We start from the raw sequence: 22,951 nt of genomic DNA, 5'->3' as shown, positions 1-22,951 counted from the left end.
GCGGCTGGGGGTTTGCGACCTCGAGTCCAGGAAGGGGCGACTCCAGGGAGTGAGGCGGCAGCTTCGGCCACGACCCGAGCGCCGGGCGTTGCGGGGCGGGGGCTCTCGGGCTGGGGTGACCTGGCCGGCCCAGTCCTGCCGAGGGGTGGGGCTGGCCCTGGGGCTCGCTGGCCCCGCCGCCGCCGCGGAGAGAGCGCGCCCGGGCCACCCCGGCCGGAAGGCATCCCCGGAATGCGGCGGCTCAGCACCCGCCCCCTCGGGAATTCCCCGGGGGAGCCGCTGGGAGGGACGAGGCTCCCGGGCCGGGCCGGCAGGGCCTCGGGCTCTGAGCGGTGGGGTTAGAGGCTCCAGCCCTGCCGAGTTGCAGACGTGAGGTCGGGCACACCTGTAGGGGCGGCGGGGAGGCCCCGGCCACATCCGGGACGACGTGCCTGAGTCACCCCGTCCCGCCAGCGTCTGCCAGTCCAGCCAGTCCGCCTAGTCTATCGCGTCCGAGACTCGCCTCCAGCCTCCAGCCTCCCGCCTCCGCCCGAGCAGCGCGAGCCTCGCGGGGGCGGGGGCGGGGCGCCAAGGGGCGGGGCTGTCTCTTAAAGGGCCCCGGGCCGCTGCCCTTAGGCCACTTCCTGGGGGCGGAGAGGGCCTCAGCGGCTGCGGCGACACCCAGGGAAGGCGGCGCGGCCGGGTCCCGAGACTCCTGGCTGTTTCCATCAGAGCCCTCGGACACTCCCCAGCCCGGGCTGAGCACACGCATCGTCGCTCCCCGGTGGATACAAGGGGGCTCCGCCATCTGCTCCCGTCAGTTCCGTATCCATCTCCTGGGACCCGCGCCGGCAGCCAGGCCAGGCCTCTGAGTGGCCCCAGAGCCCTGGGGAACTCATCCACGGCGGCAGCGATCTGCCCGGGGTCTCGGAAGCCAGCCCTTCAGAGTCGGCCCTGTGCTCGCCACCGTCATCTGCTGGTTGGATTCCGGAAACCCACTGTCTGAAGACCACAGAGGGGTGTCGCTGACCAACTCAAATCGGATACGTCCAAACCTCAAGCTCCCTTCCCCTCTCTGGCTGCCCTCTGCTCTTTTCATCTCTTCTCTCAACCCTTTGGGGATTTCTGTGTCCTGAGACCAGCTCCCCATCCACCACCAAAGTAGCTGGGGTGAGCCCCAAAACTTACTGCGTGTGCTCCACCTGTGCCTCCAACCCAGCGAATCTGACAGCTTCGACCCAATTCTGCACACACCCAGGAAGTTGTGCCTTTTCTTTTCTTTCGGTGTCTCCTGTGCTTCCCAAAATTTCTCCTCCTCCTGTGCCCTCTTCGCCCCCCTCCTTTGGGGGCCCCGTGACCCTGAATGTGGGGGGCACACTATATTCCACCACTTTGGAGACCCTGACCCGCTTCCCAGACTCCATGCTGGGGGCCATGTTTAGGGCCGGTACCCCCATGCCTCCTAACCTCAATCCGCAAGGAGGCGGCCACTACTTCATCGATCGGGATGGCAAGGCCTTCCGGCACATCCTCAATTTCCTGAGGCTGGGCCGCCTGGACCTGCCCCGCGGGTACGGAGAGACAGCGCTGCTCAGGGCAGAGGCTGACTTCTACCAGATCCGGCCCCTCCTGGACGCGCTGCGGGAACTGGAGGCCTCTCGGGGGACCCCTGCACCCACAGCTGCCCTGCTCCACGCAGATGTCGATGCCAGCCCCCGCCTGGTGCACTTCTCTGCTCGCCGGGGACCCCATCACTATGAGCTGAGCTCCGTCCAGGTGGACACCTTCCGAGCCAACCTCTTCTGCACCGACCCTGACTGTCTAGGTGCTTTGCGGGCCCGATTTGGTGTGGCCAGTGGGGATAGGGCAGAGGGGGGCCCACATTTTCATCTGGAGTGGGCCCCCCGCCCCGTGGAACTCCCCGAAGTGGAGTATGGGAGACTGGGGCTGCAGCCGCTGTGGACTGGAGGGCCAGGAGAGCGGCGGGAGGTGGTGGGCACGCCAAGCTTCCTGGAGGAGGTGCTGCGGGTGGCTCTCGAGCACGGCTTCCGCCTAGACTCTGTCTTCCCCGACCCCGAAGACCTGCTCAACTCCCGGTCTCTGCGCTTTGTCCGGCACTGAGGACTCTTCTCAGTTTGATTGTGAGGAGGAGAGAGAATGGGGTAATGGCACCCCTGAAGCCTCTTTCCAGCTCTGCTTCAGGAGCTATGAGAGTCGGGGTTCTCCTGCACCTGACTGGAGCTCAGATGTGGGCAGGAATTCCCAAACCTGGCCCACCAAGGACTCACAAATGATCCAGAAGGTCTCGACCTGTGCTGACCCTGGGAGGGGTAGGGAAGGTTCTTTTGGCTTGTTCTCACCTAAGGCTGGGGACCTCCAGTCTCTCCTTGATTTGGATCTCAGTGTTTAAGGGACTGGAAAAGGGGGGAACATCTCTTTACCCAGACCAGACCTGGCAAAACCCTGGAAGGATATTGAGGTCTGGGGAAAAGGGAGGACTTTGCATTTCCCCATGCGGTCTCTCGGACCATGGCTTCTCCTCCTGAAGCTGGGTGGCCTGGCCTGGCCTGACCAATGAGAGGCCAGAACACTCTGGAACATGGGAAGAGGAATTCTTTGCTGTGTTCCAAGCCATCTACTGAGGGACGTGGCAAGGCCACAACCCACCCTAGGCTGACACACGGGAGCTAGGAGAGTCCTCACGGCAATGGGGCTGGAGCATCCCTCATCTGGAAGAATCCTATATTGATGGCAGGGCTGGCCAGGGGGAACAGGGCAGTATTTGCTGGGCCCTGGCCTTCCTTCATGTGTGCGTGCATATCAGCCCGTGTGTCTGACTGACGTATAGGTCCACGGCATCCTGGTTCCTATCTGTGTTGCTGACTACAGTGTCTGTGATGTCTGCATGTCCAGGCCTGTTTGGGGTTGCCTAGTGACTCTTCTGGCACAGGGTGTGTCTGTGGTATACCTATGAGGTGGCTGACAATTAGTAGTTTAATCACAGGGTGTATGTGTGTGTGTGTTTATGTGCACGCATGTATATGCATCACCATGTAGCCAGGAGGGGTCTGTTGGGGTTTGAGTCACTGGGATCTTCCCGGTGAGAGGTAAGAGAAGTCACTGGGCTTAGCTGGGCCTCTGAGGCCTGTATGGAACTCTTGGTTGCTGAGGCAACCATGGGCCTGTTGCTAGGAGATAGCTGGGGAAGGCCCAAGGCTGCCCAGGGCAGAGAGAGGAGATGAAGAGTTCAGGACAGTGGGGGAGGAGATGGGAAAGGATGGGATTTCTGGGTCCCAGAGCGGGTGGGATACTCATGCACAGCTTCTTCACTGGGGGGGCACGCATTATTTCTCACTGGTCATGATTTACGAGAAGAAAAATAAAACTGCTTTTGGAACCACAAACTTGTGAAGGCTGTTGAGGGCCAGGTTGGGGGTGCTGTCCCCTCACAACAGAAGCCCTGCTTTCTCTGCCCATCGCCTGCTGGAGATGTCTTCTGGACCCCAGTTCCTTGAGCCCGAGCTTTACCCTAGCTGAGGATGGGCAGTGCCATTGTTCTGGAACACTCTAGAACCTCCAGGCAAGGGCTGGAGCCAGGGCTGCAGAGCATTCTTCCGCCCAGCTGGGGCAGCCCCGCCCCATCCCCCAGTGGTCCTCATGTGGAGGCTGGCACTAGGCGGGGTTTTCCTGGCAGCCGCCCAGGCTTGTGTCTTCTGCCGCCTCCCAGCCCACGACTTGTCAGGCCGCCTGGCTCGGCTCTGCAACCAGATGGAGGCCGGGCAGAAGGAATGTGGGGCCTCCCCGGACTTCTCGGCCTTTGCCTTAGGTAGGATCAGACATCCAGGGATGGGTCCAGCAAGCACTCACCCCCATATCCCCAGAGGGTGGCATGTGACTTCCCAGCTGTGCCCTCCATCTGTGGCCCTTTCTGGACATGCTGGCCTCTCTCTCTCAGAGAGCTCCATAGCTGGGAAAGTCAGGAGAGACCCCAGAACCTGAGTTGGTGAGGGAGTCGCTGATCCTTGCCCATCTGCACAGATGAGATGTCCATGAACAAAGTCACAGAGAAGACTCACAGAGTCCTGAGGGTCATGGGTGAGGTCAAGGGGAAAGAGTGACCTAGGGGCTTGGGAGGACACTAGGGAGAGGGGTGGATGACAGGGGCTGGGGTGAGAGGGGAAGGGTGGAGGGGTAGAGACAGGAGGGCTGATCAGGGAGGGGGCTGGGTGAAGGGAGGGGGCACTGGCCCCATCGAGGCCCAGGGCAACAGAGCTGCTCTCCGCCTCCCCAGAGATCAAAGAGGCTCTCTCCTCACTCCCTTCATATTGGAGTTGGCTTCGAAAGATCAAGCTCCCTGAGTACACCAGGGAAGGTACCGACGTGGGATGGGCCTCAAGGGGAGCCTAGCGTCTTGGCCAAAGGGATGTGTGGTGAGCAGCTCATCCACTCACACCCCCACCCCTTCCTTGTCTTTCATTTCAGCTCTCTGTCCTCCTGCCTGCCGTGAGTAGGAAAGGAAAGGGGTAGCAAGGACCTGGGGCCTGCAGGGTGTCAGAGGAGGGCCTGGCAGCTGCAGGAAGAAGCTGGGTACCAGGCAGGGTGGAGGCCGGGCCTCCCCTCCCCAGCGTTGCCTCTGCTGTCTCCTGCAGGGGGCAGCACCACGCTGTACAACTGCTCCACCTGCAAGGGGACGGAGGTGTCCTGCTGGCCCCGAAAGCGCTGCTTCCCAGGTCCTCACACCCACCCTGGCCCCGCCCCACCTTGCCCAGATCCCTGAGCCCTTGGGCTCCCCCGTCGGTGAGTGTGCGTTCCAGAATCATTCACTGCCTCCTGGGTTCCCTGCAGGAAGTCAGGATCTTTGGGAAGCCAAGATTCTGCTCCTCTCCGTCTTTGGAGCTATCCTGCTTCTGGGTGTTCTGAGTCTTCTGGTGGAGTGAGTTTCGGGATAAGGACAGGAATCCTACCCCATCCGGTGCCTTCCACCTCCCACCCTCCCTCCCTCGGTCCCTCCCAGGCCCCTCCCGTAGGCTTCCCATCCTCTGTCTTCCCTCAGGTCCCACCACCTCCAAGCAAAAAGTGGCTTGTGAAGACGCTGACAGCCTCCCAGCCTCCAGCTCTAAGGAGTATGCACTCACAACTTCTACATCCCTTGGAGGGGAACCCGCCAGCCCCTTAGTCCCAGCTCCAAAAACAGTCTCCAGACCCTAAAACCCAGACATTCCTGCTTCTGGTTGGTGAGATCATGAAAAACAAGAAAATCCCCAAAAACCCAGACCCCCCACAATCCCAGTGTCAGACAGCTTCCCGGGAACCCAGGCACCCACAGCTGGAAAGTTCCTCCCCTCCAGCCCTCAACCAATCACACAGCTGTCAACAATGCCAGGAAAATATCTACAGAAGGAAAGAATCCCCTACGCCACTCCCACCACACCCACACCCCCTTCTGCCTGTTCCGGGAAAGCGGGGGCATCTGCCCCAGAAGCTATTCCAGGCCCTCCTATGACTGATTAGGAATCCAGGAATGCATGTTCTGGAAAACTCACCCCGCTAGAGTGAGATCACGTCGGTGGGTTCGCGGGCATGCCCTCCCTCCATCGTGTTAACAGTTCCAAACCCTGGCCTCCCTCAGAGGCCTCCGTCCTGCCAGGCCTAACTAAACTTGCTGTTCATGGCCTCTGCCTTTGCCTAGCCTATGTCTGCAACTGGGGAGGGCAGAGGAAGGATGGGAGACTCTCAGAGTAGCACAGTGGTTCTCAGATGGGGGTCATTTTGCACCCCAGTAGACATTTTGCAACATCTGGAGTCGTTTTGGACTGTTTTAACTGGGGGGATGCACTACTGATCTCTGGTGGGTAGAGACTAGAGATGCTACTAACCATCCCGCAATGCACAGGAAAGTCCTCACAGCAAAGAATTATCCCATCCAAAATGTCAGTGTTTACCAGGAAAGGGAGACAGGAAAAAAAAAAAAAAAAGAAGAAGAAGAAGAAGAAAGACAAGACACAAAATGTCAGAGAATGGTTGAGAAACCCTGGTGTTTGGCCCCCTGCCTATCAGGAGTTTTTGGTTTGGGAGTGGGACATGGGACATGGAACATGAGAAGAGAGGTCTGTTGCCAACCACAAGGCACAGTCTGAGTGCCTAGGCCTGGCAGGGATCCCAGCCCAGGGGTTTTCAAACTGGATACCTCGAGGCTCCAGGGTAAGCGTTCTCAGCCAGCTGCGTATCAGAGCCACCTGGGCAGCCTTAAAACTTGCTGTGCTTTGGCCCCATCTCCAGAGATTCTGGAATAAATGGTCCTATATGGGGCCTTGGTTAGTGTAACCCACAGCCAGGGTTAGAATCATTGTTCCGGGGTGCCCAGAGAGGCCCTAAGGATGGGAAGAAGAACTCCTACTCTTTCCACAGTAGTACCTCTCTCTCTCTTTTTTTTTTTTTGAGATGGAATTTCGCTCTTGTTGCCCAGGCTGGAATGCAATAGCGCGATCTTGGTTCACTGCCACCTCCACCTCCCAGGTTCAAATGATTCTCCTGCCTCAGCCTCACAAGTACCTGGGATTACAGGTGCCTGCCACCACGCCCAGCTAATTTTTGTATTTTTAGTAGAGACAGGGTTTCACCATGTTGGCCAGGCTGGTGGCGAACTCCTGACCTCAGGTGATCCACCCACCTCGGCCTCCTAAAGTGCTGGAATTAAGGTGTGAGCCACTGCACCTGGCTGTACCTCTCCCTTTTTTCCAATATATATTTTTTTACAAATTATTATTATTATTATTATTATTATTATCATTTTGAGACAGTCTCACTCTGTTGCTCAGGCTGGAGTGCAGTGGTTCGATCTCAGCTCACTGCAACCTCTGTCTCCTGGGTTCAATCGATTCTTCTGCCTCAGCCTCCTGAGTAACTGGGATTACAGGCATGCACCACCACGCCCGGCTAACTTTTGTATTTTTAGTAGAGATGTGGTTTCGCCATGTTGGCCAGGCTGGTCTCAAACTCCTGACCTCAGGTGATCCTCCTGCCTCGGCCTCCCAAAGTGCTGGGATTACAGGCATGAGCCACATGCCTGGGTAATTTTTTTAGTACTTTTAACGGAGACGGGGTTTCACCATGTTGGCCAGGCTGGTCAGGAACTCCTGACCTCGAGTGATCCGCCTGCCTCGGCCTCCCAAAGTGCTGGATTACAGGCAGTCCTGCCCAGTTTTCAAGGATCTCTGTCCTGTCTGTCCCATCCTTCCATAGCCCCAGCCCACCCAGAACCCTCTCACAGTGGACCCCAGTCTCCCAGAGGCACCACCAGACTGCCTGCTCCCCTGGAATGCACTTCACCCTCAGCGGCCACGCTGGCCTCCCTGAAAACTTCCACAGTGCTCACAACCCCCAGCCCTGCATCAAATGATGATTAAGAATTTGGGCTTTGGAGTTGGGCTACCTGGTTTCAATCAAATCCTGGCTTTGTCTCTTACTGGACTGTGGGCAAGTTATTTAACCTCTCTGTGCCTGTTTTCTCATATTTTATCTATTATTTCTTTTTTGAGATGGAGTCTCACTCTGTCGCCCAGTCTGGAGTGCAGTGGTGCGATCTCCACTCACTGCAACCTCTGCCTCCGGGTTCAAGCGATTCTCCTGCCTCAGCCTCCAGAGTAGCTGGGACTACAGGCTTCCAGCACCACGCTGGGCTAATTTTTTATATTTTTAGTAGAGGCGGGGTTTTACTATGTTAGCTGTCATGGTCTCAACTCCTGACCTCAGGTGATCCGCCCTCCTCAGCCTCCCAAGTGCTGGGATTACAGGCATGAGCCACATGCCTGGGTAATTTTTTTAGTACTTTTAACGGAGACGGGGTTTCACCATGTTGGCCAGGCTGGTCAGGAACTCCTGACCTCGAGTGATCCGCCTGCCTCGGCCTCCCAAAGTGCTGGGATTACAGGCAGTCCTGCCCAGTTTTCAAGGATCTCTGTCCTGTCTGTCCCATCCTTCCATAGCCCCAGCCCACCCAGAACCCTCTCACAGTGGACCCCAGTCTCCCAGAGGCACCACCAGACTGCCTGCTCCCCTGGAATGCACTTCACCCTCAGCGGCCACGCTGGCCTCCCTGAAAACTTCCACAGTGCTCACAACCCCCAGCCCTGCATCAAATGATGATTAAGAATTGGGCTTTGGAGTTGGGCTACCTGGTTTCAATCAAATCCTGGCTTTGTCTCTTACTGGACTGTGGGCAAGTTATTTAACCTCTCTGTGCCTGTTTTCTCATATTTTATCTATTTATTTCTTTTTTGAGATGGAGTCTCACTCTGTCGCCCAGTCTGGAGTGCAGTGGTGCGATCTCCACTCACTGCAACCTCTGCCTCCCGGGTTCAAGCGATTCTCCTGCCTCAGCCTCCAGAGTAGCTGGGACTACAGGCTTCCAGCACCACGCTGGGCTAATTTTTTATATTTTTAGTAGAGGCGGGGTTTTACTATGTTAGCTGTCATGGTCTCAAACTCCTGACCTCAGGTGATCCGCCCTCCTCAGCCTCCCAAAGTGCTGGGATTACAGGTGTGAGCCACCGCGCCTGGCCGCCTCATCTTTTAAATAATGCAGTAAATGTGTTTTATTGACTCTATATAACTTTTTTTTTTTTTTTTGAGGCGGAGTCTCGCTCTGTCGCTCTGTCGCTCTGTCGCCCGGGCTGGAGTGCAGTGGCCGGATCTCAGCTCACTGCAAGCTCCGCCTCCTGGATTTACGCCATTCTCCTGCCTCAGCCTCCCGAGTAGCTGGGACTACAGGCGCCCGCCACCTCGCCCGGCTAGTTTTTGTATTTTTTTTAGTAGAGACGGGGTTTCACCGTGTTCGCCAGGATGATCTCGATCTCCTGACCTCGTGATCCGCCCATCTCGGCCTCCCAAAGTGCTGGGATTACAGGCTTGAGCCACCGCGCCCGGCCGACTCTATATAACGTTTTAAATCTGTTTACATTTGAACATCTCTGAAGTCAGAATGCATCTTAAACTGAAGGTGTGCCATGGCTTAATGGATAGTATTTTTTTCTTAGTATATAAAATAATGGTATATTGGCAGGGCACGGTGGCTCACACCTGTAAAACTAGCACTTTGGGAGGCCAAGGCAGGTGGATTGCTTGAGGTCAGGAATTCAAGACCAGCCTGAAAAACATGATAAACCTCCATCTCTCCTAAAAATACAAAAATTAGCCAAGCGTGGTAGCAGGTCCCTGTAATCCCAGCTACTCAGGAGGCTGAGGCAGAGGTTGCAGTGAACTGAAATTACGCCACTGTACTCCAGCCTGGGCAATAGAGCGAGATTCCATCTCAAAAATATATAAATAAATAAATTTAAATATTAAATAATTAAATAAAATAATGGTATATATTACAATTGATGCTATATTACAATTCATGATAAATTCAATGAAATTCAGTAGTAGTTACTGATTGCTGTGAAGTCTAAATAAGCTAATATAAAATGCTTGAGGCCAGTGGCTCACACCTGTAATCTCAGCATGTTGGGAAGCTGAGGCAGGAGGATCGCTTGAGCCCAGGGGTTTGAGACCAACCTAGGCAACATAGTGAGACCTCATCTCTACAAAAAAAATTAAAAATTAGCTGGGTGTCTCGGCTGGGCACAGTGGCTCATGCCTGTAATCCTAGCACTTTGGGAGGCCAAGGCGGGTGTTCAAGTCAGGAGTTCAAGACCAGCCTGACCAACATGGTGAAACCCTGTCTCTACTAACAATACAAAAATTAACTGGGCATGGTGGCACACGCCTATAATCCCAGCTACTTGGGAGGCTGAGACAGGAGAATTACTTGAATCTGGGAGGTGGAGGTTGCAGTGAGCAGAGATAGCGCCACTGCACTCCAGCCTGGGGGATAGAGCAAGACTCCATCTCAAAAAAAAAAAAAAAAAAATTTAGATGGGTGTGAGGGCACATGACTGTGGTCCCAGCTACTCAGGAGGCTGAGGTGGGAAGATCTCTTGAGCCTAGGAGGTCGAAGCTGAAGTGAGCTGAGATCACACCACTGCACTCCAGGTTAGGTGACAGAGTGAGACCCTGTCTCAAAAAAAGAAAGAAAGAAAGAAGGAAGGAAGGAAGGAAGGAAGGAAGGAAGGAAGGAAGGAAGGAAGGAAGGAAGGAAGGAAGGAAGGAGGAAGGAAGGAAGGAAGGAAGGAAGGAAGAAGGAAGGAAGAAAGGAAAGAAAGAAAGAAGAAAGAAAGAAAGAAAGGAAGGAAGGAAGGAAGGAAGGAAGGAAGGAAGGAAGAAGGAAGGAAGGAAGGAAGGAAGGAAGAAGGAAGGAAGGAAGAAGGAAGGAAGGAAGAAAGGAAAGAAAGAAAGAAAGAAAGAAAGAAGAAAGGAAGGAAGGAAGGAAGGAAGGAAGGAAGGAAGGAAGGAAGGAAGGAAGGAAGGAAGGAGGAAGGAAGGAAGGAAGAAGGAAGAAAGAAAGAAAGAAAGAAAGAAAGAAAGAAAGGAAGGAAGGAAGGAAGGAAGGAAGGAAGGAAGGAAAGAAAGAAAGAAAGAAAGAAACACAAACTCTACCAACCTCTTGTGCCACATGCTTATGAAGAGCTTACTAGGGGAATGTATATCACAAGGGTTCAGAGAAGGGACTGGGGTTGTCAGGGACACACCCTGGAGTCTGCCATGTGCTAAACACTGTGGAAACAAAGATAAACCATTAGGTGGCCAGGCACAGTGGCTCATGCCTGTAATCCCAGACTTTGGGAGGCCAGGGCGGTTGGATCACCTGAGGTCAGGAGTTTGAGACCAGCCTGGCCAACATGGTGAAACCACGTATCTACTAAAAATACAAAAATTAGCCGGGTGTGGTGGCAGGTGCCTGTAATCCAGCTACTCGGGAGGCTGAGGCAGAAGAATCTATTGAACCCAGGAGGGGGAGGTTGCAGTGAGCCAAGACTGCGCCACTGCACTCTAGCCTGGGTGATAGAGTGAGACTCAGTCTCGAAAACAAACAAAAAACCTGTTAGCTGGTGGTTTAATAGGGCAGGGCATGGTTCGGAGGGAAGACGGATTGGTAAAGAAACAGCACCACCTTGATGTGACACAGCTGAGGGACATCTAGAGAAGGGACGCCCCCAGGGGCTCAGAGAAGGATTCTCAGAAGAGGTTGTGCCTGAGCCAAAGGAGAAAGATATCCCAGGTATAAGGACAAGCCTGGGCAATGAGAGATGAAAAAGCAGGAGGTGTTTGGGCAGCTACAGGTGATTCAGTATGGCCGTGGGAGGTGCGTTGGGTGGGCAGTGCTGAGAGAGAAAGCCACAGGCGATGTGTGGGGGCCAGATTCCAGGAAGTATTATACAGGGAGGTCACTTGCTAACCGATGAGAAGCGGGCATGTGGGCATGGCAGGAAGAGAAGAAGGAAGAGAATGGCCAGGATACAGTTGGCACTGCCATGAAGCTCCATAGAGGTTTCAGAGGGGTGACGGGCTCAGGGAGGAAGGTGAGCTTGAACATGCAGACCCTGAGATGCCCGGGCAGGGGCATTCAAGTGGAGATTCCAGGTAGGGCTACCTTTGAACAGCTCTGGCCTGAGGAGCAGATATAACAAGTGGGAGCTGCTGATGGAGAGCCTTGAATGTCAGGGTAAATAGAGGCCAGGCCAGGAGCGGCAGCTTACCTCCGTAATCCCAGCACTTTGGGAGGCCGAGGCGGGCGGATCACCAGGTCAAGAGATCAAGACCATCCTGGCTAACACAGTGAAATCCCATCTCTACTAAAATACAAAAAATTAGCCGGGCATGGTGGCGCGTGCCTGTAGTCCCAGCTACTCAGGAGGCTGAGGCAGGGGAATCGCTTGAACCGGGAAGTGGAGGTTTCAGTGAACTGAGATGGTGCCACTGCACTCCAGCCTGAAGATAGAGCAAGAGTTCGTCTCACAAAAAAAAAAAAGAGTCAGGTCTACCAACTGCAGGCAAGGAAGAGCTAGGGCATGTCTTTTTTTTTTGAGAGAGAGTCTCACTTTGTTGCCCAAGCTGGGCAACAAATTTTTATATTTTCAGTAGAGACAGAGTTGCACCATTTTGGCCAGGCTAGTCTTGAACTCCTGACCTCAGGTGATCCGCCCACCTCGGCCTTCCAAAGTGTTGGGATTACAGGCAAGAGCCACAGCACCGGGCCTGTGTTTCTTTCTGTGCATATAAAGCCAGTCTACTGCAGTATGGTCTGCAGGGCTGGTTTTTCTGAGCACCTCCCAAACAAGGGAGGCTGCTGTGGGTGCAGAAACGTTTTTAAATGGTCCACGGCCGGGCGCGGTGGCTCAAGCCTGTAATCCCAGCACTTTGGGAGGCCGAGACGGGCGGATCACGAGGTCAGGAGATCGAGACCATCCTGGCTAGCATGGTGAAACCCCGTCTCTACTAAAAATACAAAAACTAGCCGGGCGAGGTGGCGGGCGCCTGTAGTCCCAGCTACTTGGGAGGCTGAGGCAGGAGAATGGCGTAAACCCGGGAGGTGGAGCTTGCAGTGAGCTGAGATCCGGCCACTGCACTCCAGTCTGGGCGACAAAGCGAGACTCTGCCTCAAAAAAAAAAAAAAAATGGTCCCCAAATCCTCTCTGACCTGCCTTCCATGGAGAGGCAGGTTCTATGGATCCTTCCCTTGAATCTGGGGTCTGTGTCTGGCTGACCAATAGAATGTGGGAGAAGTGACACTATGCCACTTTCTGGGCCCACCCCTTAAGGAACTGGCAGCTTCCGCTGTCTCTTGGCGTACTCAGTCCGGAACCTAGTCACCATCTCTGAGGAGGCCCAGGTTTCAGGAAGGGTCCATATGAGGGGTCCCAACCAAACGCCAGCATCTCCTGCCACACATACGAGTGATATTGCAGCGCCCAGATGTCCAGTTACCCCCACACTTTTATTTTCCTACTAAGACCCCAGATATTGTAAAGCAGAGATTAACCATCCCCACAGTGTCCTGCTGGAATTCCTGACTCACAAAGTCCAGGAGAATGATCAAACAGTGATTTTTATGCCACTAGGTATTATTCCTTCAAAATAGATAACTGGTACAGTGGGACAGAAAAAGGAGCCTAGGACGTGGCACTAAATGTCTTGGGTTTATGACATGGCTGGCCAGGTCCATCCTAGCCACGTGCATGGGGCACATTACTTCAGCAAGCTAAACCTCAGTCCTGCTGCCTGCAAAATGGAGTTAATGATGGCTAATGTGTATGGAGACAGCGTGTCAGATAGTCTAAGCATTTTTTTTTTTTTTTGAGATGCAGTCTCGCTCTGTTGCCCAGGCTGGAGTGCAGTGGCACGATCTTAGCTCCCTGCAGCCTCCGTCTCCCGGGTTCAAACAATTCTCCTGCCTCAGCCTCCCAAATAGCTGGGATTACAGGCATGTGCTACCACAGCCGGCTAACTTTGTGTTTTTGTAGAGATGGAGTTTCACCATGTTGGCCAGTCTGGTCTTGAACTCCCAATCTCAGGTGATCCGCCCGCCTTGGCCTCACAAAATGCTGGGATTACAGCTGTGAGCCACCATACCTGGCCCATTCTAAGCATTTTATGCACTGTATTAGTTATCTGTAGCTATGTAACACGTTTTTCTAAAACTCAGGGGCCTAAAGGAATAACTATTTTCTCACAGTGCCTGTGGATTATAAATTTGGGGCTGAGTGGGGTGGCTCACGTCTATAAATCTCAGCACTTTGAGAGGTCAAGGTGGGAGGATTGCTTGAGGCCAGGAGTTCAAGGCAAGTCTGGACAACAGAGCAACACTGCATCTCTAATATATATACATATATATTAGCCAGGCATGGTGGTGTGTGCTTATAGTCCCAGCTACCTGGGAGTGAGGCAGAAAGATCGCTGGAGCCTGGGAGGTCAAGGCCTCAGTGAACCATGATTGTGCCATTGCACTTTAGCGTGAGTGACAGAGTGAGACGCCGGGTCTAAAAAAAGAACAAAAAAGGCCGGGCACAGTGACTCATGCCTGCAATCCCAGCACTTTGGGAGGCCGAGGCGGGCAGATCACCTGAAATCAGGAGTTCGAGACCAGCCTGGCTAACATGGTGAAACCCTGTCTCTATTAAAAATACAAAAACTAGCCGGCCGTGGCGGTGGGCGCCTATAATTCCAGCTATTCGGGAGGCTGAGGCAGGAGAATTGCTTGAATCTGGGAGGCAGAAGTGGCAGTCAGCCAAGATCGCACCACTGCACTCCAGCCTCGGCAACAGAGTGAAATTCTGTCTCAAAAAAAAAAAAAAGGGCTGGGTGCGGTGGCTCAAGCCTGTATTCCCAGCACTTTGGGAGGCCAAGACGGGTGGATCATGAGGTCAGGAGATCGAGACCATCCTGGCTAACATGGTGAAACCCCGTCTCTACTAAAAAATACAAAAAACTAGCCGGGTGAGGTGGCGGGCGCCTGTAGTCCCAGCTACTCGGGAGGCTGAGGCAGGAGAATGGCGTAAAACCCGGGAGGCGGAGCTTGCAGTGAGCTGAGATCCGGCCACTGCACTCCAGCCTGGGCCACAGAGCAAGACTCCATCAAAAAAAGAAAGAAGAAAGAAAGAAAGAAGGAAAGAAAGAAAGAAAGAAAAGAGAGCAGGGTGCGGTGGCTCACACCTGTAATCCCAGCACTTTGGGAGGCCGAGGTGGGCGGATCATGAGGTCAGGAGCAGGATGCCTCAGTTCCTTGACACGTGGAGCTCTCCATAGGGCTTCTTGAATGTTCTCCTTTTTTTTTTTTTTTAAGACGGAGTCTCGCTCTGTTACTCAAGCTGGAGTGCAGTGGCGTGATCTCAGCTTACTGCAACCTCTACCTCCCTTGTTCAAGCAATTCTTCTGCCTTAGCCCCCAAGTAGCTGGATTACAGGCACCTGCCACCACGCCTGGCTAATTTTTGTATTTTTAGTGGAGATGGGTTTCACCATGTTGGCCAGGCTGGTCTCAAACTCCTGATCTCAAGTGATCCTCCCGCCTCGGCCTCTACGTTACTGGGATTACAGGCATGAGCCTCCGCACCCAGCTTTCAGTGGCCTCTTGACATGGTAGCTGGCTTCCCTCAGAGGGAGTGATCCAAGAGAGCCAGGCAGGAGCCATGGTGCCTTATAGGGCTTGTCTCAGAAGTCACGCACCATCCCTTCTGGGGATCCCATTGATGACACTGATGAGGCCCATTCATTGTGGGAAGGGACTAGACAACAGTAGGAATACCAGGAGGAGCATTGCAGCCGCAGCCACTTTGGAGGCTGGTTACCGCACAGGTGGACACAGCGACTTCTCCAATAACCCCGTAAGATAGATGCTCCTAATAGACATATCTTGTAGATGAGGAAACAGAGGTACAGAAATGAGAAGTAACTTGTTCAGATTCACAGTCTTGTAAGTGGTAAAGCTGGATAGAACACAGGCAGGCAGATTCAGTGCTGAGGCCTAAGTCACTGTGCTGTCAAGCATCTCAGGTGCACTGTGAGCGTGAAGGAACGCGGCGGGCACGAGACAGCTTCCACTTTGGAAAGCAAAACAGCAGATATGTACAACGGGGTGGGCTGATGATTCGAAAAACAAGTGAAGCAAATGCAAATTGGGAAAGGATGGGAACTCAGGGTCCTAGGAGATGAAGAAGGGGTGATAGAACAGGAAGGGTGTACCCAAGGGTCTGGGAGGAGCTCACTGTGCAGGATCAGGGAGTACCAAACTGGGAGGGCCTCATACACGGGTTCAGAAGAAGAATGTTTATTGATGAGGTTTGGAGACTGCCATCCCCATCTCTTCCAGCACAGGAGCTCTTAATTACAAACCTCTCCTTTGCTTCACTCGATTCAGATGACTCTGTCTCATCCATTTGTTTTTTTTTTTTTTTTTTGAGGCGGAGTCTCGCTCTGTCTCCCGGACTGGAGTGCAGTGGCCGGATCTCAGCTCACTGCAAGCTCCGCCTCCCGGGTTTACGCCATTCTCCTGCCTCAGCCTCCCGAGTAGCTGGGACTACAGGCGCCCGCCACCTCGCCCAGCTAGTTTTTGTATTTTTAGTAGAGACGGGGTTTCACCGTGTTAGCCAGGATGGTCTCGATCTCCTGACCTCGTGATCCACCCGTCTCGGCCTCCCAAAGTGCTGGGGTTACAGGCTTGAGCCACCGCGCCCGGCCTGTCTCATCCATTTGTTCAGCAAATGTTACTGAGCACGTAGCATGGAAGTCAGGCAATAGACTGAACAAGAAAGACATAGTAATGGCCCGGCAAGATGAGGTCCTTGTCTGCCTGGAGCTTAGAGTCTAGCAGGGGAGACCAGTGCAATGACGGGAAAGCACGGGGGTCTTGAGGTGCAGAGGAAGACACTGGACCAGTCAGGGATAGGGGTCTTTTTTTTTTTTTTTTTTTGAGACAGAGTCTCGCTGTCGTCCAGGCTGAATTGCAGTGGTACAATCTCAGCTCACTGCAACCTCTGCCTCCCGGATTCAAGTGATTCTCCTGCCTCAGCCTCCTGAGTAGCTGGGATTACAGGTGCCTGCCACCATGCCCGGCTATTTATTTATTTATTTTTTTTTTGAGACGGAGTCTTGTTCTGTTGCCCAGGCTGGAGTGCAGTGGCATGATCTTGGCTCACTGCAAGCTCTGCCTCCTGGGTTTAAGTGATTCTGCTGCCTCAGCCTCTGGAGTAACTGGGATTACAGGTGTGCGCCACCACGCCCAGCTAATTTTTGTATTTTTAGTAGAGACGGGGTTTCACTATCTTGGCCAGACTGGTCTCGAACTCCTGACCTCAGGTCATCCACCTGCCTCGGCTTCCCAAAGTGCTGGGATTACAGGCATGAGCCATCGCGCCTGGCCAGGGATAGGTGTTTTGCATTTAGAAAGTGAGACAAGAGTAGGCCAGATTGGGAAGACTTTTCCCAGCAGAGGCTCAGGAGAGAGAGAGCCAAGATGCTGAAGTGCTTTCCCCTGTTGAGAGCCTGGCTTGTGGGAGGTGGAAGGAGGACAATTCGGTGATCTCAGGATCAGAGCAGGGAAGGAGAAGCTAAGGAGGTACTAATGTGGTTCCTCATTGGCATGGAGAGGCCTCTGCACAGGAATGGGCCTCACTCAACCTGTGCCTCTCCCATCTCACCCCCATCCAAGGCAGTGAGGGCCGCTAGGCAGCTGAGTACCCTCTCTGCTTATCTTCCCGGTGGGGGAAGAATTGGCCCTCCTGCTGTGAATGTGGTCCTCATTCCCGAATGCAGAGCCCGCGGGGGAGGGCAGAGGTTAGGGAAGGGCAGCCGGGGTAGGCGGTGCCCCATCTGGGTCTCCAGGTCTAAGTGTTAATGGGTGCTGCATCCCAGCCTGAAGGAGATGCTCCCTAATGGCGATTAGGATGACCAGGCTGTGCTTCCCCCACATCCCACCCTCTTTATGGGCAAAGGTGGCGATGGGAGAAACTTAAATCCAAAAGTTAAAAAATAGGCCGGCCTCTTGGCCTTAGCGTCATTTTCTTGGAAACCTCTGCGCCACGGAGCCAAGTGGAGGAAGAAGCGAATGCGCAGGCTGAAACGCAAAAGAAGAAAGATGAGGCAGAGGTCCAAGTAACCCGCTAGCTTGTTGCACCGTGGAGGCCACAGGAGCAGAAACATGGAACGCCGGGCGCTGGGGATGCTGGTACAAGTTGTGGGACTGCATGCTACTGTCTAGAGCTTGTCTCAATGGATCTAGAACTTCATCGCCCTCTGATCGCCAATCACCTCTGAGACCCACCTTGCTCATAAACAAAACTGCCCATGTTGGTCCTCTGCCCTGGACTTGTGACATTCTGTACTATATCTGTGTTTATTTGTGGCCGAGTGTAACAACCCTATAATAAATCACCTCTTCCACTCTTTTAGCTGAATAATTAAAAAAAAAAAAAAAAAAAAAGGCCGGCGCGGTGGCTCATGCCTGTAATCCCAACACTTTGGGAAGCTGAGGCAGGTAAGGTCAAGAGTTCGAGACCAGCCTGGCCAACATGGTGAAACCCCGTCTCTACTAAAAATACAAAAATTAGTCTGGCGTGGTGGCAAATGCCTGTAGTCACAGCTACCTGGGAGGCTGAGGCAGGAGAATCGCTTGAACCTGGGAAGTAGAGGTTGCAGTAAGCTGAGATCGTGCCACTGCACTCTAGCCTGGGCAACAGAGCGAGACTCCATCTCAAAAAAAAAGTAAGAAATAAATAAGGAGAAGGGGAGAAATAAAAAAGGCTTCTAGGCCAGGCGCAGTGGCTCACGCCTGTAATCCTAGCACTTTGGGAGGCCAAGGTGGGTGGATCACCTGAGGTCAGGAGTTCAAGACCAGCCTGGCCAACGTGGTGAAACCCCGTCTCTACTAAAAATACAAAAAACATTAGCCAGGTATGGTGGTGCAATGCCTGTAATCCCAGCTACTCAAGAGGCTGAGGAAGGAGAATCACTTGAACCTGGGAGGTAGAGGTTGCGGTGAGCCGAGCGTGACAGGAGCAAGACTCCATCTCAAAAAAAAAAAAAAAAAGGCTTCTAATTCCCTGGGTTTTTTTTTTTTTTCCCAAGCCCAAACTTAAAGCAGGCTTGAGTCTCTGCCTCTGGTTCCCTGCTGAGGCAAGATAGGGTGAAGAGGACCTGAGCCTGAAGTCTAACCCACGGTGCCCTGTCTCCTCGGCCTCCCCTCTGTCCGTGATGGAAATATATGTTTGATCTTTACCCTGGTCTCAGGCACGGAGCTCCTGAAACCCTTGGAATTTCCCGAGTGATGGTGCTGGGAGCATCTGCTGTTATTTCTAAGCCCCTTTCAACCACACCTGAGCTGGTGCTGATGGAATGACTCTTGGAGGATGGGGGCTGGTTGCCGGAGGAACCAACCATGTGATTAGAGGGTTGGAACTTTCAACCCCCTCCCCAGCCTCCAGGTAGAGGAGAGGAGCTGACAGTGAGTTCAATTACCAAGGCCAATGATTTAATCAATCATGCTACATAATGGAGCCTCCATAAAAACCCTAAACAATGGAGTTCAGAGAACTTACAGGTTGGAGAAAGCTTGGAGGTGCTGGGAGGATGTCATGCCCAGAGCAAACCTTGCTGGAAGCATCTTATCCACCTGGTTATTCATCTGTATCCTTTGTGATGTAATTTCCTTCCTTCCTCCCTCCCTCCCTCCCTCCGTCCCTCCCTCCCTTCCTTCCTGCCTTCCTGCCTTCCTGCCTTCTTTCCTTCCTCCCTCCCTCCCTCCCTTCATTCTTGATAGAGTCTCACTCTGTTGCCCAGGCTGGAGTGCAGTGGTGCGATCTTGGCTCACTTCAGCCTCCGCCTCCTGAGTTCAAGTGATTCTCCTGCCTCAGTCACCTGAGTAGCTGGGGTTACAGGCATATACCAACAGGCCTGGCTAATTTTTGTATTTTTAATAGAGTTGGGGTTTCACCATGTTGGCCAGGCTAATCTCAAACTCCTGACCTCAAGTGATCTTCCTGCCTCGGTCTCCCAAAGTGCTGGGATTACAGGTGTGAGCCACTGCACCTGGTCTTTTTTCCCGATTAATTTTTGTATTTTTTGTAGAGACATGGTTTCACCATGTTGCCTAGGCTGGTCTCAAACTCCTGAGCTCAAGCCATCTGCCCACCTCGGCCTTCCAAGGTGCTGAGATTACAGGTATGAGCCACCATGCCTGCCCTGTAATATCCTTTAAAACAAACTGGTAAATGTAAGTAAATGTTTCCCTCAGTTTTGTGAGCCATTCTATCAAATTATTCAACCCAAGGTAGGGGTTGTGGGGACCCCTGAGTTCTAACTGGTCAGTGAGAAAGACAGGAGGCTTGGAGGAACAGTTGGCATCTGAAGTCAGGGGCATCTGTGAGAATGAGCCCTTAACTAGGTAAGGGTCTGCACTAACTAGGTACTGAGTGCCAGAACCGAATTAAATTATAGGACATCCAGTTGATGTCTGCAGAGAATTGGAGAATTGCTTGGCATGGGGGAAAAAACCTACACATCTGTTGTCAGAATGGTACGTGAGAGTATTAAAACCCTTTTTTTCCCCTTTTTATCACTCTATAAGCAGGGCCTCGGCAGGCCAGTCTCTCTCTCCTAATCCAGCGGTCAGCGCCCCTTCGCTCTGCCCCCTGCTTCTCCCTCGCCCTCTCCCAGTCTCCACAGCACGCTGATTCTGCCACTCCCCTGTGTAAGACCACTCCCCAGAGCCCTCAGGTAAGGCCCAAGCTCCTTACCATGTTCTGCAGGCCCTCTAGAATGAAGCCTCCCTGGGGGACGCTGTGTCTGCTTGTCCACCTGGGTCTCCAGCACCTGGCATGGAGTAGAGGCTCAGTGAAAGTTTGCTAGAGGGATGAATCCATGCCTGCTCCGGCTCCCACCTCTCTGACTACATCTGCCTTCATCTCTCCTCATGTGCCCTAGCCTCACGTTCATTCAATTATCAGAGGACCTCTAGCACTTCCCAGAGTACACTGGGTGTTCAGAGGAAAGTCAGATTTCACATGCTTTTCCCTGAAGAAGCTCGTGGAACAACTGGGTTTTTCCTACCAAGAACTGGGACTTTGCTTGTTGCATCCCTTCAGCCTAGAAGGCTTAGCAATATCTGACCTGTCCTTCAGGCCTCAGCTCAAACGCTACTACCTATTTATTTATTTGTTTATTTGAGAGAGAGTTTTGCTCTTTTCACCCAGGCTGGAGTGCAACAGCATGATCTCAGCTCACTACAACCTCTGCCTCCCAGATTCAAGTGATTATCCTGCCTCAGCCTCCTGAGTAACTGGGATAACAGGTGCCCGCCACCACACCTGGCTAATTTTTATATTTTTAGTAGAGACGGGGTTCCACCATGTTGACCAAGCTGACCTCAGGTGATCCACCCACCTCGGCCTCCCACAGTGCTGGGATTACAGGCGTGAGCCATCGTGCCTGGCCACTTCTGCCTCTTTCATGAAGTCTGCCTTCATGGTTTCATTCAGCCCAGTGAGAACATTCACCCACTTCTTGGCATTCCCAAGGCCCCCTCAGTTCTTCCTTATATGAGAGCTACTGCTTTCATTAATTATTTTATGGATTTACTCACCTAATAGCATGTACTGAGAACCTGCTTCCGACAGTACTGGCGGTGCGCGGCTGCAGTCCTAGCTCCTTGGAAGGCTGAGGCGGGAGGATTGCATACTAATTTGTAAACCCACTGCAAGGTGAGGAAGCTGAACGGAGACTTCTGCATTAATTTGGGACTCCTGAAAGAAGGTAAAACTGTCTCAGGTTGGTTGCAACCTCTGGCATCTGGCAGAAGCAAATGAAATTTCTCTCTGTAGTAAAACATCTCAAATATAGGCACTTGAAATTCCTACAGATTAAGATCAATAAAATATAATATTAAACTGGGTACGGTGGTACATACCCATAGTCCCAGCTACTCGGGGGGCTGAGGAGGAGGATCCCTGGAGCCCAGGAGCTTGAGACTGCAGGACACTATAATTGTGCCTGTGAATAGCCACTGCACTTTAGCCTGGGCAAGATAGCAAGACCTATCTCTAAGAGAAAATAAAATATAACAAAATGTAATATAATTTCACAATCACAGACACACAAGGAAATAATCCACTGTGAACGAGAGTCAGCAGAAACTACTATAAATTTAGATCTGTAAGGATATTAACAATTGGAATAAAAACAAAACTATGAATGAAATATTAAAGAAAATGTAGAATAGGCCAGGCATGATGGCTCATGCCTGCAATCCCAACTCTTTGGGAGGCCGAGGTAGGAGGACTGTTTGAACTCAGGAGTTTGAGACCAGCCTTGACAATATAATGAGACCCCATCTCTACTTATTTAAAAAAAAAAAAAGGGCTGGGCGCGGTGGTTCATGCCTGTAATCCCAGTGCTTTGGGAGGACGAGGTAGGAGGATTGCTTGAGCTCAGGAGTTTGAGACCAGCCTTGACAATATAATGAGACTCCATCTCCACTTATTAAAAAATAAAAAGGGCCAGGTGCGGAGGCTCACACCTATGATGCCAGGACTTTGGAAGGCCGAGGTGGAGCATGGCTGTAGTCCCAGCTACTCAGGAGGCTGAGGTAGAAGAATAGCTTGAACCCAGGAGGCAGAGGTTGCTGTGAGCTGAGATCTCACCACTGCACTCCAGCCTGGGCGACAGGGTGAGACTCTGTCTCAAAAAAGAAAAGAAAAAAAAGGGCTGGGCGTGGTGGCTCACACCCGTAATCCCAGCACTTTGGGAGCCCAAGGCAGGTGGATTACCTCAGGTCAGAAGTTCAAGACTAGCCTTGCCCAACATGGTGAAACCCCATCTCTACTAAAAATACAAAAATTAGCCAGGCATGGTGGCACGCACTTGTAAGCCTTAGGAGGCTGAGGCACGAGAATCGCTTGAACCTGGGAGGCAGAGGCTGAAGTGAGCCGAGATCATGCCACTGCATGCCGGTCTGGGAGGCAGAGTGAGACACTGTCTCAAAAACAAAACAAAACAAAAACTCCCCAAGCCGAAAATCAACAACAACCAAAAGAGAGAATGTGAAATGAAAAATGAGAAAGCAACAAGATCCCGTCTATACAAAAATAAAAATAAAACATTAGTTGGACATGATGGTGCATGTAAATCTAAGCTACTTAGAAGGCTGAGGTGAGAGGATCAGCCGAACCCAGGACTTTGAGGCTGCAGTGAGCTATGATCACAATGCATCACTGTACTCTAGCCTGGGCCACAGAGCAAGACCTTGTCCCAAGAAAGAAAGCAGAAAGAGAGTGAGAGAGAAAGACAGAGACAGAGACAGAGATAGGGAGAGAGAGAGAGAGAAAAGAAAAGAAAAAAGTAAGACAGCTGGACATGGTGGCATATACCTGTGGTGTAGTCCCAGTTCCTCAGGAGGTGGATTTGAGGTGAGAGAATCACTTGTTGCCCAGGCTCTTCTCCAACTCCTGGCCTCAAGTGATCCTCCCGCCTTGCCTCCCAAAATGATGGGATTACAGGCATGAGCCACCACGCTGGGCCGAGTTCAGGAGTTTGAATCAGCCTGGGCT

At 52.7% G+C, this 22,951-nt stretch overlaps 2 protein-coding genes across 4 annotated transcripts; both read left to right on the top strand.

Moving 5' to 3' along the window:
* The first annotated feature begins 344 nt into the window (after positions 1 to 344).
* On the top strand, positions 345 to 3,383 carry KCTD11 (potassium channel tetramerization domain containing 11). Its single transcript, XM_033184785.1, has one exon. It carries the CDS (start codon positions 1,402 to 1,404, stop codon positions 2,098 to 2,100), a length of 699 nt encoding a protein of 232 aa, XP_033040676.1. The 5' UTR covers positions 345 to 1,401; the 3' UTR covers positions 2,101 to 3,383.
* Positions 3,384 to 3,592: 209 nt separating this feature from the next.
* Positions 3,593 to 5,989, top strand: TMEM95 (transmembrane protein 95). Of its 3 annotated transcripts, none has more exons than XM_033184787.1 (7): positions 3,593 to 3,805; positions 4,018 to 4,074; positions 4,271 to 4,351; positions 4,462 to 4,482; positions 4,629 to 4,709; positions 4,825 to 4,912; positions 5,033 to 5,989. In XM_033184787.1, exons 1-7 carry the CDS (start codon positions 3,637 to 3,639, stop codon positions 5,064 to 5,066), a joined length of 531 nt encoding a protein of 176 aa, XP_033040678.1. In that variant the 5' UTR covers positions 3,593 to 3,636; the 3' UTR covers positions 5,067 to 5,989. The 3 variants fall into 3 exon arrangements, with proteins under 3 accessions (XP_033040678.1, XP_033040679.1, XP_033040677.1); XM_033184788.1 differs by having other exon boundaries at positions 3,622 to 3,805; positions 4,833 to 4,912; XM_033184786.1 differs by lacking the exon at positions 4,825 to 4,912 and having other exon boundaries at positions 3,637 to 3,805; positions 4,629 to 4,776.
* The last annotated feature ends 16,962 nt before the right edge of the window (positions 5,990 to 22,951 follow it).

This window comes from Trachypithecus francoisi, unplaced genomic scaffold (genome assembly GCF_009764315.1).
Source record: "Trachypithecus francoisi isolate TF-2019V2 unplaced genomic scaffold, Tfra_2.0 Lachesis_group20, whole genome shotgun sequence".
NCBI lineage: Eukaryota > Metazoa > Chordata > Mammalia > Primates > Cercopithecidae > Trachypithecus > Trachypithecus francoisi.
The sequence above is the reverse complement of the archived record's forward strand: the minus strand, read 5'-3'. Positions and strand labels throughout refer to the sequence as shown.

Bases quoted from the DNA above. Each gene is read 5' to 3' on its own strand.
- KCTD11 (XM_033184785.1), top strand. From the start codon at position 1,402: ATGCTGGGGGCCATGTTTAGGGCCGGTACCCCCATGCCTCCTAACCTC.
- TMEM95 (XM_033184788.1), top strand. From the start codon at position 3,637: ATGTGGAGGCTGGCACTAGGCGGGGTTTTCCTGGCAGCCGCCCAGGCT. The intron at 3,806-4,017 runs GTAGGATCAGAC...CCATCTGCACAG, and splicing joins CTTCTCGGCCTTTGCCTTAG to ATGAGATGTCCATGAACAAA. The intron at 4,352-4,461 runs GTACCGACGTGG...CTTTCATTTCAG, and splicing joins CCCTGAGTACACCAGGGAAG to CTCTCTGTCCTCCTGCCTGC.